The sequence below is a fragment of the Impatiens glandulifera genome, chromosome 5 (genome assembly GCF_907164915.1).
Source record: "Impatiens glandulifera chromosome 5, dImpGla2.1, whole genome shotgun sequence".
NCBI lineage: Eukaryota > Viridiplantae > Streptophyta > Magnoliopsida > Ericales > Balsaminaceae > Impatiens > Impatiens glandulifera.
Window position 1 is genome coordinate 50301315 of NC_061866.1, and position 13392 is coordinate 50314706.

The window sequence follows — 13392 nt, forward strand, 5'->3', positions numbered from 1 at the left end:
GCGACATCAAGAAACAACCGCCGGTTTGCCTGCAATGCTGTCAGGAGGATCGCTGATCTTGCGCATATCAACTTCAAATTAATCTATAATCTAATATTCATCTGAGAAAATTACAGTACACAAAACATATCGCAAGAGTAAAAAATTCTACACAAAGTTGTCACTTTGACTTCTCCAATATTTCTTTCAATATCAATCATGTTTATTCTTCTTTATTACAAGAGTCGGGGAAATATAACTCCGTACGTAGTATTATTTATGTTTGACTTCTGTTAAACCCGCAATATAAGATCAAGACTTCAACACTCAGAAAGTATCAATAAAAACGACAATTATTATAATAACAAGAAGAAAGCCTAGAAAATGGGGGGAAAGCCGCAAATGTATATGTATTATGTCGTGATTGATTACAAATGAGTGTTAATGTTTGTATATAATAGCAACCACCACCACCCATGAGAAGATAGATAGATCATTTGTTCTACACAACACATAATAAAAATATTATCAAAGAAATTAAACCAAGATGAATCATGCACTTCTTAACAAACAAACAAACAAACAAACAAACCAACCTACCACACCTCCATCTTCTAAAACATGCCCCTTCATCAACAATCTCATGCTTCGTTTTTGTTCTTCAAATTTCTTCCCATTTTTTATTATTCAAAACACGTATCTATTACTCTATCATGGCTGCATCAGTTTCTGACAATGGTGCTACAAGAAAATGAACTTTCATGTCAGAACACTAATTAATTCACTTTTTCTTTCGATTGAAGTAAGAAACATACCCTAACTAAAAAAGCAAACAAACACCAAGAAAAATAGCAAATGTATGACATACCGAGTAAGTCTTCATAGCCATCCAATAATGATGTGTCCATTAGTAAAGGAGGTGAAAATACTTGATCCTCAAACCCCTCCATGTCATAAAAAGATCTATGTGCATCAGGTGGTAGCCGCACACGATTGTTGGACCCAAGAGCTGACAGAGATCCACCATTTGCATTATCATCAAATTCATCAACATCACTTAATAAATCTGGAAAATCTTTGTAATTGCTCATATAACCATCAGCTGGTGGTGGATTGTGGTGGCCTTTGGTTGAGTATAATAGATTGCTTTCCTCACCAAACACCAGTTTACTCTTTACAGAACCTTGTTTCCTATCTGGGGCATGTCGAGAAAACCCAGTACCAGTTAGGGGAACAAAATAGTGTTCCGAACTATCATCAGATTGGCTGTCATGTGATGAATCCAAATGGCACGATTGTAATGCTAGAGCAGCTTCTCTCACAGATCGCTTTATGTTTTGAACATAAGATTGGTCTTTATCTAGAAACATTTAAAGCAGGATTTAACTTATTTTAAGCCCAAGAGAGAAGAAAAAGAAAAAAGGGGAAAAAGTAGCGGACCTTGTAGATGACTAATAATTTGAGCTTGCGACTGATTCTGATCTACAGAATTCCGTTCTGGTATACCATCTATTAGTGTGGTGCTACGCTTTTGAACATTTCCACCTTTTCCTGAATAATTTGGTGTTAAACTGAATAATGGAGGAAGTTTTAGAGCTGGAAGGCTAGCTGAAACTTTCTCAAGCTGCACACTTGACGATCGTGAAGTAGCGTCACCAACCTCACTGTTGCCGCTCTCCTATATGATTAAATAACAAGTTGATATCAGGGCGAAAATTTAAGATGGCTGGAAAACTACTTTTGTGTTACGATTTTTTTTTTTTGCTAATTATAAGAAGAATGTGCATAAACAAAATAGCTTTGTGCCTGATTGGGTAGGGTGGATCTGCTGCAATGCCTGTTCATTGGCGGTAAATTAGAGGAAAGACTGTTCACTTCCTCAGTAAGCTCAGTTATTGAACTTTGTATAGCTGGAGCAACATCCTTTATCTGATTTATGAGCACCTGCACATCACAGGTATTAACAATGGAATAAAAAATGGTTTAAAGTTTACTAATATTGTCATATTGGTGGAGAAACTTTTAATATATTTCAGATCAAACTAAATAGAAATGAACTGATTGTCGGGAGAAGAAACTGTAAATTCTCATGTTAGTGTATTTGTTACACTTCGTGCACAGTCGGTCAAAATAATAGTACAGAGAAGTGAACAAGAAAATCATTGAAGGCAAATTCATGATTGTAGACACTAGAAATGCAGAATATGCACCCTCTATATAAAACGTTTGTGTTAATTTCTACATTGTAGAAGTTCGAGAGCTTATTTGTCCATTTTACCACAGTTCAAGGGTTTTAAATTCTTATTTCCTAATTATATTTTTCTAACATTTGACGAAAAAGTTCCACTAACTTATCTTTTGGCATTTTCTTAGAGCCTGCATGATAAAACTGAAAAATTAGTGATAACAACATAGAGCCTTGTTTGATATAGGGCTATTTGAATAACCAAGTGGTTCCAAATAACCTTGTTTGATGAAGGTTTTTAAAAATTAGGTTATTTGGGTAAAGTGACATTAGGGGTATAAATATATAATGAAAAAATATGTACTTATTTTGTAAATAAAGGATATCTTGGTTGATGATGATTTGAATGGTGTGATAGATGAGTGATTGTTGGTTGGATAATGGGTTATTTGAAATTAATCTTAAATAACCCATATCAAACAAGACATAAAATTAAATGTTGAATATAATATGTGTATAATAAATATATACATATTATATTATGAGAAATAAAATTCACATAAAATTTTATGTAGAATCCTAAAATTAACTTTACTTAAATTTAAAACCTAATTTTCATCTTATTTTAATTAAGCAGTTTACTCAACTATGTTACTAAATCAGTAAAATAATTGGATAATTATATCATCATAAAACATTTTCATCATGTATGCCAGTTATGTATGTTTCAGAGTTATATTTTCAGTTATTATGAACCATCATGTTTCAAGGAAGAAAAATGAAAAAACCAGAAACTTGTTTTGGTTTTCAAAACAAGGAAATGATACCATTAGTGTAATATAACATGAAAGAATAGTTTAGACAATAAGTCAATTACTTGTGTACTAGCTAGGTGTTGTTTGTGCTCAGCAAGAGCTGCTGCCAGTGATTCAGCATGACCCCCTGTACTGCCATCCTGGGCACTTCGAAGAAGCTCGGGACCTTCTCCATCATTGGCTTTGGCCTACAACAAAAGTAGAAGAATAGCTGAACCCAAGTGCTCATATTTCTAAAAGGTAAGGAAGCAAGAGCTTCATCCCATGTGAGTTGAACTGAACGTAACTGGAATGAAGGAAATATATTAATCCAAGTTTGCCAGATAACCTAGAAACTATTCAAGATGAACCTGTTGCATTGCCAAGATTTATTCACTAAAAGTTTATGAGAACTACACTATAGCATCCAACATCAAAGAAAGTTGGCATAAAATAGTTGAATATGGTAAATAAAATAATTTTTGGTTTGCTGGAAATTAATGGATAGTGCAGTTTTCTATGTATCAAACATCATCAAGAAACAAGAGGCGACGTGTCATGTGTCTGTAATGCAGAAACAACTGTGTATATTCATTCCATTTTGTAATATATCAGTTCACTGGTAGAGAATGAATCAAATAATTCCTTGGGAGCATAAAGTTATTTCACTATAAGAATGTTATATACCAGCTGAAGTGATTGTTTGTGAATTCGTTGCAAGGCATGAGTCCAACGTCGGAGAATTTCTGCTATGTCAACAGTGGGGTGGGACCTTGAACTTCTTTCATCAGAACGTGAAGCTACTTCATCAGGCTGAGTAAGAGGTGAATTTACATTACTGATCGGATTTTCATCAGTTAAAGTGGGACATGAACCATCTGTTCGTTCTTTATCATCCAATGCGTTATTGTAAGGTACTTGAGAACTTTCGTCCATTGCTGCTAGCAAAGATGATCCAGAGATGCGGTACCTAAATATGAAGAGCTCAAATGAGCACAAGCACCAACAATACGGGATAACTCAAGAGAAACATAGCATACCGATGCTCACGATGAGCTATTAAGTCCTCAATAGGGCCGGATGCAAGAATTTCATGTTGACCTGAGGTGAGAATGAAGATCAATATGTGAAGTGTTTTATAAGGAAAGATGGATGCTTTAACAACACTTGCACTAAACCAGCTTTTTACTCACTTTGCCGAGCTAATAAAGAGTCCCATAGTCGTGTTGCTTTTTGAACTAAATGAGAATTTTGACTTGAGCTGGACACGAGCTCATCCCAGAGCTCTCCTTCACACTTAACATCATTCCTCAAGTCATGTTGCTTTTCCAATTCTTGCTGCAGATACGCCTGATTTCAAAGAATTCCAATTTGAGTGTAAGGAACCTGTAGTATGGGTAACAAGTGCTTGAAAAATCCAGGAAAAATATATGTCCTCTACCTCTTCTGCACGATAACCACGAAATTCTGCAGTCATCTCATGAGCCAAACTTGACCACATGGCCTGCCTCTGGACAGCTATCTCTGCATTTTCCAGAAATTTCCTGCGCTCAAGTGCTATTCTAGCCTAGTAAGAAGAAAACACATTATCAACTTCTTGATGGTTAATAGTGAATTCATTTGCAGAGCTAAAGAAAACTACATTAACATGATACTTTATTCCTAGCACTAACCACAGCAATATTCTAACTTTGTATCAACAAGAAAAACCTATGTCCACGGTTACATATAGCTAATCACCAGTCCAAATTTGAAGCTGTCAACTGCACACTGTAATTCCACTTGAACATGTCCCAAGTTACTGCATACAATTTTGGAATTTTATCTAAACCACCTATGAACCTATCAATTTAGGCATTCCAGACCAGTATATAATTAAGAAACTGGAGTAACAAACTGTTTTTTCATCCTCGAAAAGTAATTACTACTATTTAAAATCTATGAAGAGATGAAAGAGGATATAATAAATTATACCTAATAAAATTTCTGCAGATTATCCTAGAAGTGTAGAAGGAAAAAGCCAGATAGGTGTAGATTCTATCAGAAACAGATATTTAGCAAGAGTAGGAATCACGCTGCAATTTATCCGTTGCATGGGACTTGGCAAATGTAGGTCTTGAAAAGCCTTGAAAAAGCTATTAAGGATTGGACTAAAAAAGAGAAATCAAGATGAGAAAAGAAAGATGATTTTCTCAGGAAAAAAAAACAAAAAAAGAGATGAAGAAATCGGAATGAGACCAGTACGCCATCTAATCTAGGGTTAATTATGACACTAGGAAATGAGCATGTACATTTTGGTTTATATACATCAGTATGGCCACCATAGTAACCACGACGAATATGAGATAAAGAGGAGGATCACACACATTGTTGTGTTAATGTTTGAGTTTTTTTAGCTTCATGGATGTTTGTTTTGAACTTCAGTTTATCCTTGAATTCTTGACTATGCATGTCCTGACTTGTATGTATTTGGTTTTATCTATACATACAAGATGCGACTTTTGTGTGGACCGTGGTTTCGATGAATATTCATTTTAAAAATATATAAATTATATTTTATATCCTCTAAGATCCATGTACAAAACAAGATATTGTAACCACCTTTGTCACAGGAAGTAAAGTGGCAGCATGAGAGACAGCTACATCTGTAAGCGAGGCAGGCAAAGGATTGGAAGCCACATCAGCAGCAAATGTTCGTCTATGAACCTCCCTCAGAGCATGCAAAGACAGTTGCCACAAGAGCTCAACAAATCTACAGAGAGAGTTTACAATCATGTTTTCAGCTTAACAAAATGAGTACATGCTACAAGAAGAAATAATTTGCAGTTCAATGAGCATCAGAGTGAGAACTACAGCATCAGTGAGCATGTACAGCTGAAATCTGTAGTTGGTGCCCTCACCGAAAGTTTATATTTATGTGTACAGGAACTAAAAACAGATTAAATTTTTAACCACTAGGAAGAAAATAACATGAATAGAAAACAATTATTAAAGGAGAGAGAGAGAGAGAGAGAAAGATGGAAACAAACAGAATTTCCTTGGATTAAAGGGGCAAGAGACAGTTCTGTGAGTTATGATAAATGACATTGTTTATACGATCCATCCACAGTGTGCTCTCTATTTTGCAAGATCAAATCAGATTGTTAGAAATCAAGTAGTGACATGTGGTTTCATTTTTCTTTGGGTTACAGTATCTTTGTTAGGTTAAAAATCATCCATAGACTGACATGGAGAACAAACGGCAAGAAAGTAACATCTTAAGATAATAAAACCAATTCATCATTGCCATACCACAACGCCTTACATGTTTTCTCAAGAGTCCCATCTGGAATGGGGACTAACAGGGGAATCTATCAATCTAATCAAAGAGAAGAAAGTGCAACAGAAGCATCAGGATCTATCATCTTTTGATTTCAAGAGTGTGGGTGAATGAATAGCACTTGGCATTCTTCACCTTCTCTCTTGAAATACCATTCAGTGATCCTTTTGGTGTGTAGTGTATATGACTTGGTGGTTTTTCTTTTACCTATTTTATTCAAAGATAAAGTGTTGTTGTAAGTGGCCATGGGATTCCCAAACAAAAAGTATTATCAGCATCATGATAAACAAATCCCAGGCCTTGTTTTTTATCACCACTAACCAAAGTTTCAACTTGATCTTTCCCATGGACAATTCGCTAATAAAATAATTGCACATTAAGCACAGCAATTAGCCTCCTTCACAGCTAAACATCTCCAAAAATAAAATAAAAATCACCCTACATCAGGTTCTTATATACAAGTACTGATGTTCCCTTATGAACAATGCGTGAAAAATGAATGTTAAATTACAGTGTCCTACAGTTGGAGACCAACAACTTACCTAGGCCCGCAACAAGTTGCAAGCGATGAAACCCTAGAATTGCTCCTCGGTAACGCCCCTTGAGACTCAAGCTCACTTATGATACTTTGCACAACCTAATGTAAAAAAAAATGGTGCAGAAACAGCATTAGAATAAATAACTTTGTGGAAGAACAGATGCGGAGCTGAAATTGAGCGAAACAATCTCTGATGTGATACGAAATTACCTTTCGGAAGTCGCGGGACTGTGCAGAATCAAAAATCGGCCAAACTTTATCGAAGTCCTGAAAGATCTCATCATTAATAGAAGAAAAAAAAGAACAAGATCAAGAAAATGATATATATATATATATATCTATATGGAAGATGTTGATGAAGGAGAGAAACGACGATGAGACCTTGGCTGATTGAACTGGACCTCTGAGAGAAGATAATATAAAATAGAGAAGTTGTTCGCCCAATTTGGGGTTTGAATGACGAAACAGGCCAACGCGAGGAGTAGAATTGTTGGCTCCAATGCCGGTTATCGATGGATCGAGCCCGAGTAACAGGCAGTTAGTATACATTGCACTCTCGAGCTCAATCTCTCTCTCCTTTTCTCTATCCATCGTCATCACCCTCTCTTCTTTAGATCTCTCTCTCTCTCTTCTGTTCTATTCTCTCTCGTTTTGCCTTTTACGCTCATCGTCCGCCCGTCCCCATCTCTTGCTGCTGGCCTCTGCCGGTTTAATTTTATTTTACATAAAATATTCAAATGCAGGTCCAGAAATGAAAGAATTGACTGCAATTTTTGTTTAAATGATATTTGGGGGGCCATTTTACGATTCTGACATTAGAGTGGGCCCCCACTCCACACCTGAATTTGAATTTTGGAGGAAATGGGTGGTGTCTCCTTCTTTGTTTCTTTTAATTAGTATTGATAATTTAGTTTATATCTTATAATTTTATTTTGATAAAAATCAAGATTTATTATAAAAAGTTGATGAAAAAATATTTTTTTTATTTTATATAAAAATTTATCAAAAATTAAATTTTTTAACAATAAAAAAAAGTTTTATCAAATTTATCTACATTTTTCATATTTGACAATATTTAAATAATTTCAATATTTGTAATGAGTTAGATTTTATTTTATTTAAATATGCTTTCAATTCTCACTAGTGTGCAAACATTTTAGTATTTGCGGGGTAATTTTTTTTTTTTCGAACTACTGCCTTGAGTGAACGTGGGGTTATAAAATCTCGATATTTCCTGAAAAATAAACTTGCATTGATTAGAAACTCAATAATTTTGGTGATTTACAGAAAATAAATTTTCCTTAATTACAAACTTAAGAATTATAAATCTAATTAATTGATAAAATGTAATCCAATATTTTTAATATTTCTAAAAAATAAGTTCGTCCAATAATTATTCTTACTCATATATGACTCAACTGAAATTTAAGATTCAAAGTCTATTTTATTGAATAAAGTGTGTTCGAAGTATCGCAATTTTAATTATATAATAGTTAACTTCAAAAAAATATATGTCATATCTTGATCACAACAATAAACTTGGTCAAAAGTACTAGCCACTTTAAAGAATTTAATTCAATCACATACAAAATTTTAAAAATATCATATTTTTATTGAATTAATAATTTTGGTATCGGTACGTACCATACCTTATATTTTTCGGTATACCTTAAAAATTGATATTTTCGATATATTACGATTCAATTTTTTCGATATACCTATAATATCAGTAATTTTGTGTACCCTAATTTCATATGAGTCTCTTGGTAATTGAGGTGTTTATAAGTTTTTAGAAACTATTATAGATAAATTCAGAAAAATTGTCAATATAAGTTGTAGAAGAAACATGACAAAACTTAAATTTTCATTTCCCTAACATGGTAAACAAAACTTGAATTTTTAGTTTCAACACTTTTATATTTGTTAAGCGTGCTTCATTTATCTGTTTATTTTTATAAGTATATAAAATGAACCATCGTCGGCCCTCGATAACAGATTTGTCATGTTATGGACCAATTGGTCCAGGAAATGGCCATGTCAGTGACCAATTTCTTAAAAAAATTAAAGAGAATTGCTACATTGTTAGAAAATGTAAATTAATATCATTTGTAACCTTATAACATTGTTTGGTTGTTACATTATATATGAAATGAATTGTAAATTAAACCATTTGTTTATATTGAAAATTACTTAGAAAGTTGATTGATACATTATATTAAAAATGAATTGAAAATAGTTCAATTGATCCCTAACAAGATCATATTATGGACCAATTTCCTTAAAAATCGAAGAGAGTTCTACATTGTTAAAAAATGTAAGGTAATACCATTTGTAACATTATAACATTGGTTGGTTGTTACATTTTATATTAAATAAATTATAAATTAATACTATTTGTTTATATTGAAATTTAATTAGAATGTTTGGTTAATGCATTATATTAGAAATGAATTGAAAATAGTCCAATTGGTCCCTAATATGGTCATATTAGAGACTAATTTTTTAAAAAATTAAAAAAATTGCTATATTGTTAGAAAATGTAAATTAATATCATTTATAACATTGACATTATTTGATTTTTACATTATATATGAATTGAATTGAAAATAATAACCACACTTTCCATTTAATCACGAGTGAATGATATTAATTAGATAAATCTGTAGGAGGTTTGCGGGGATGTTTATCCAAAGTAATTTCTCCTTAACTCTTGAGAAAAGAGCAAAACTGAGAGGCATAATAAATGTCAAACAAGCAAAGAAAAGAGAAGATAGATTGGCGGTAAAAGAAATTAACAGATTGATAGATGAAAAAATAATTCCTCCAAAGAAGATTTCTCCCCCGGCGGAAATAAAATAAAATAAACATCTCCAAAAATAAAATAAAAATCACCCTACATCAGGTTCTTATATACAAGTAGTGATGTTCCCTTATGAACAACGCGTGAAAAATGAATGTTAAATTACAGTGTCCTACAGTTGGAGACCAACGACGACTTACCTAGGCCCGCAACAAGTTGCAAGTGATGAAACCCTAGAATTGCTCCTCGGTAACGCCCCTTGAGATTCAAGCTCACTTATGATACTTTGCACAACCTAAGGTAAAAAAAAAAAATGGTGCAGAAACAGCATTAGAATAAATAACTTTGTGGAAGAACAGATGCGGAGCTGAAATTGAGCGAAACAATCTCTGATGTGATACGAAATTACCTTTCGGAAGTCGCGGGACTGGGCAGAATCAAAAATCGGCCAAACTTTATCGAAGTCCTGAAAGATCTCATCATTAATAGAAGAAAAAAAGAACAAGATCAAGAAAATGATATATATATATATATATATATATATATATATATATATATATATATATATATATATATATATAAAATATATATATATATATATGGAAGTTGATGAAGGAGAGAAATGACGATGAGACCTTGGCTGAGAGAAGATAATATGAAATAGAGAAGTTGTTCGCCCAATTTCAATTTGGTTACAGATGTAAGGGCTATATGTAGAAAGTAATATCATGTAACTAACTTGGGATCACCAAGTAACAACCGGTAACTAACTTAAAGAACTTGTTTTGTTTAGGAATATGGTTAAATTTAATTATATTCTTAATAAACTGAATTATTACACCATTATTTATCTTCAAATAATCTATACAAATATTTACCTAAATAATATTATACTAAATATAATTTTAAAAAAATGATAGAGAGAGTGACGCTGCCACCTAGGTCAACGACTCTCAACGACCTCCCACTTGGTAGCCACCTTGGAAAAAAAGTCGCACTGAATGACACATAAAAAAATTTAACAAGAATTTGTTTTTATTTATTTTTAATTCATCTCTCTTATTTTTCACTCTCTTCATTTTCGATTTCTAGGTTTTGAAGTGTTCGTCTTCCTTCACCGACTTCAGCGATTACTTGTTTCTTATTCTGCGACTTCAGACTTCGGTGATTTCTTGTTCCTTCTTTTGCAACTTCGTACTTTGCCGATTTCTTCTTCCTTCTTCCACGACTTCCGACTTCGGCGATTTCTTCTTCCTTCCAAACTTTGATAATGGTAAACCCTAAAATCAATGACGAACAACAATGTTAGCGAATAACTAAAATCCTAAAAATGTTTACCTTTAACTTTTTAGGAGAATCAGGTTTCTTCAACTACATTCAAGTCCAACACTAACATAAGATAAGTTCCCGAACACGATCATTCTGAAGTTAGGGTTTTTCCAAACATGTCTGAGAACTTGATTTAATATTTGGAAACTATTTTTATTTATGTTTCTAGTTTATGTATCTGAGTTAGGAAATTTTAGGACATGGTTTAGTAAATATTTTATGTATCTACATTTCGTTTATATATTTTGCAATTTTAGATGAGTCTCCTGGTAATTGAGTTGTTTATAAGTTTTTAGAAACTATTATGGATTAATTCAGAAAAATTATCAATAACAGTTGTAGAAGAAACATGACAAAATTTGAATTTTCATTTTAGGGACCAATTGGCTTAGAACATAATCATGTTAGGGATCAATTGGTCTCTAACATGGTAAATAAAACTTGATTTTTTAGTTTCAGCACTTTTAAATCTATTATTTGTGCTTCATTTATCTGTTTATTTTTTTTTTAAAGTATATAAAAAGAACCATCGTTGGCCCTCGACAGCAGATTTGTCATTTTATGGACCAATTGGTCCAGGACATGCCCATGTTAGGGACCAATTTCCTAAAAAATTAAAAAGAGCTGCTACATTGTTAGAAAATGTAAATTACTACCATTTATAATGTTATAACATTATTTGTTTGTTATATTATATATGAAATGAATTATAAATTAATACGATTTGTTTATGTTAGATAAATTCATACCGGTTCGAATAAACCTAACTTAAACAAACTTCCCATGCAGGGACAAGGAACCGAACCGGATAAACAGAAGAGAACCAACTGAAGAAACCGAACCGGTCAAGCTACCAAACCGATCAAGAGTATTCGGTACGTGACCGCACAGAGGAAGGATCGGCCAAAGCTCAAAACCGGAATCATCATACAGCCGATCAATCCACAAGGCAATCATAACCGGAAGAAGTCCGGTTACTTTACTATCAAAAGACATTCGGCCAAGTCAAGTGGCCAACCTAGGCCAAGTCAAGAGACCGACTAGTACAAGAAGACACTTTGGGTATCTGTTGAGAATGATACCAAAGGAACAGACTGAATACTTCCATATCCATGCAAGTCTGAGGAAAGACTGCAGGCTGCAGAAAACAGTACTACCGGATCCTTCTACTTCGGGATAAGCCAGAAAGGAAATCTTCAAAGTACAGACAACTGTCCAAGCAGACAGTGCCTACATTGAGTAAAAGACAAATCCAGCAGGTTCACTTTACAGATCGGCAGGTCTGAAACAGGATGCCAGGTCTGAGATTGACCGTCAGGTCTGAGGAGAAGACCGCAGGTCTGAGACACTGAATCACTGCATCCCTGATCAGCCAATCAGATTCAAGGCTTTGAAATATGACCGTTGGCATATTTCACCTATAAAAGGAGGCAGTTGCAGAAGAGTAAATGCGGGACATCAAGGCAGTTACTAAGTGGGACATTAAGTGAGACAAGTGAAGCGTTGAGAGCATTTACTACAAGTAATAACAGTGTGGTATTGTAAGAAAGCCTAAGTGCTAAATTCCAAGTGTGTGCTACAATTTCGGTGTGAATTGTAAGAGTGTTATCGAGCAGAGAATAAGTCTCGATCGGCTTGTATTTGTATTCCTTAGTGAATATCCTTCTCGCGGTTTCGAGAGGAAGGGGTGACGTAGGAGTTTTATCTCCGAACATCCATAAAATCTGTTGTGTTATTTACTTTCTGTTGGCTTTATTACATAACCGACTAACTTAACCATACCGCTCCAAACCAACTCCATACTGACCATACCGAATATCCAGATAGCCGAAACCGACTCACCATTCTTCAAATCTCCATCATCCGAAACCGACCGCGCCTATCATACAAGAGTACCGCTTCAACCTGAAAGCAAACCTCTTCCGCGCTTGAACCTAGTTCAAGGGTTTGTGACAGGTTGTGTAGTATTGAAACCCCGGTGTTAATCTCTAACAGGATTAACCACCACCCTACGAGTGAGAACCGCTAACCGGTCCAACCCCCGGTCCACCAGCGGCGACCTAGATCCTAACAATTGGTATCAGAGCAGTTAGTTTCAATACTCAAGCAAACATGTATCAGGATAGGCCTCCAATGCTAGAAGGTGATGACTTTGCCAACTGGAAGGCACGCATGCACCTGCACCTAGTCACCTTGGATGATGAAATGGAATTCATTCTAACCGAAGGACCGATAGTCATTGATAAAGATAGAAAAGAATGGACGGCTGAAGATAGGAGAAGAAACAATCTGGATAACCATGCAAGAAACCGAATCTCCAACAGCGTGGACAGAAATACATACTGCAAGATCAGAGATTGCAAAACCGCGAAGGAGACTTGGAACACGGTCATCCAGATCTTTGAGGGAAATGAAAGAACAAAGGAGAACAAGATAATGGTAGCTACA

At 34.3% G+C, this 13392-nt stretch overlaps 1 protein-coding gene across 2 annotated transcripts; it reads right to left on the reverse strand.

The window, feature by feature from the left end:
* Positions 1-312: 312 nt before the first annotated feature.
* On the reverse strand, positions 313-7505 carry LOC124937906 (AUGMIN subunit 6). 2 transcript variants are annotated; one of them, XR_007099396.1, is made up of 14 exons: positions 7197-7505; positions 7026-7082; positions 6820-6914; positions 5560-5710; positions 4400-4525; positions 4152-4308; positions 3999-4059; positions 3646-3928; positions 3042-3167; positions 1786-1923; positions 1420-1657; positions 848-1339; positions 580-720; positions 313-481 (listed from the first exon to the last, which is right to left on the reverse strand). XR_007099396.1 is itself a non-coding variant. In XM_047478239.1 (13 exons), the coding sequence occupies exons 1-13, from the start codon at positions 7410-7412 to the stop codon at positions 683-685; spliced, it is 2178 nt and encodes a 725-aa protein (XP_047334195.1). In that variant the 5' UTR covers positions 7413-7505; the 3' UTR covers positions 313-682. The 2 variants fall into 2 exon arrangements, 1 of the variants encoding a protein (XP_047334195.1); XM_047478239.1 differs by having other exon boundaries at positions 313-720.
* Between the last annotated feature and the right edge of the window lie 5887 nt (positions 7506-13392).

Excerpts from the sequence above, each read along its gene's own strand:
- LOC124937906 (XM_047478239.1), bottom strand. The coding sequence starts at position 7,412 with ATGACGATGGATAGAGAAAAGGAGAGAGAGATTGAGCTCGAGAGTGCA. Across the intron at positions 6,915-7,025 it reads AGTCCCGCGACTTCCGAAAG|GTTGTGCAAAGTATCATAAG; the intron begins GTAATTTCGTAT and ends TTTTTACATTAG. Across the intron at positions 5,711-6,819 it reads GCAACTTGTTGCGGGCCTAG|ATTTGTTGAGCTCTTGTGGC; the intron begins GTAAGTTGTTGG and ends CTCTCTCTGTAG.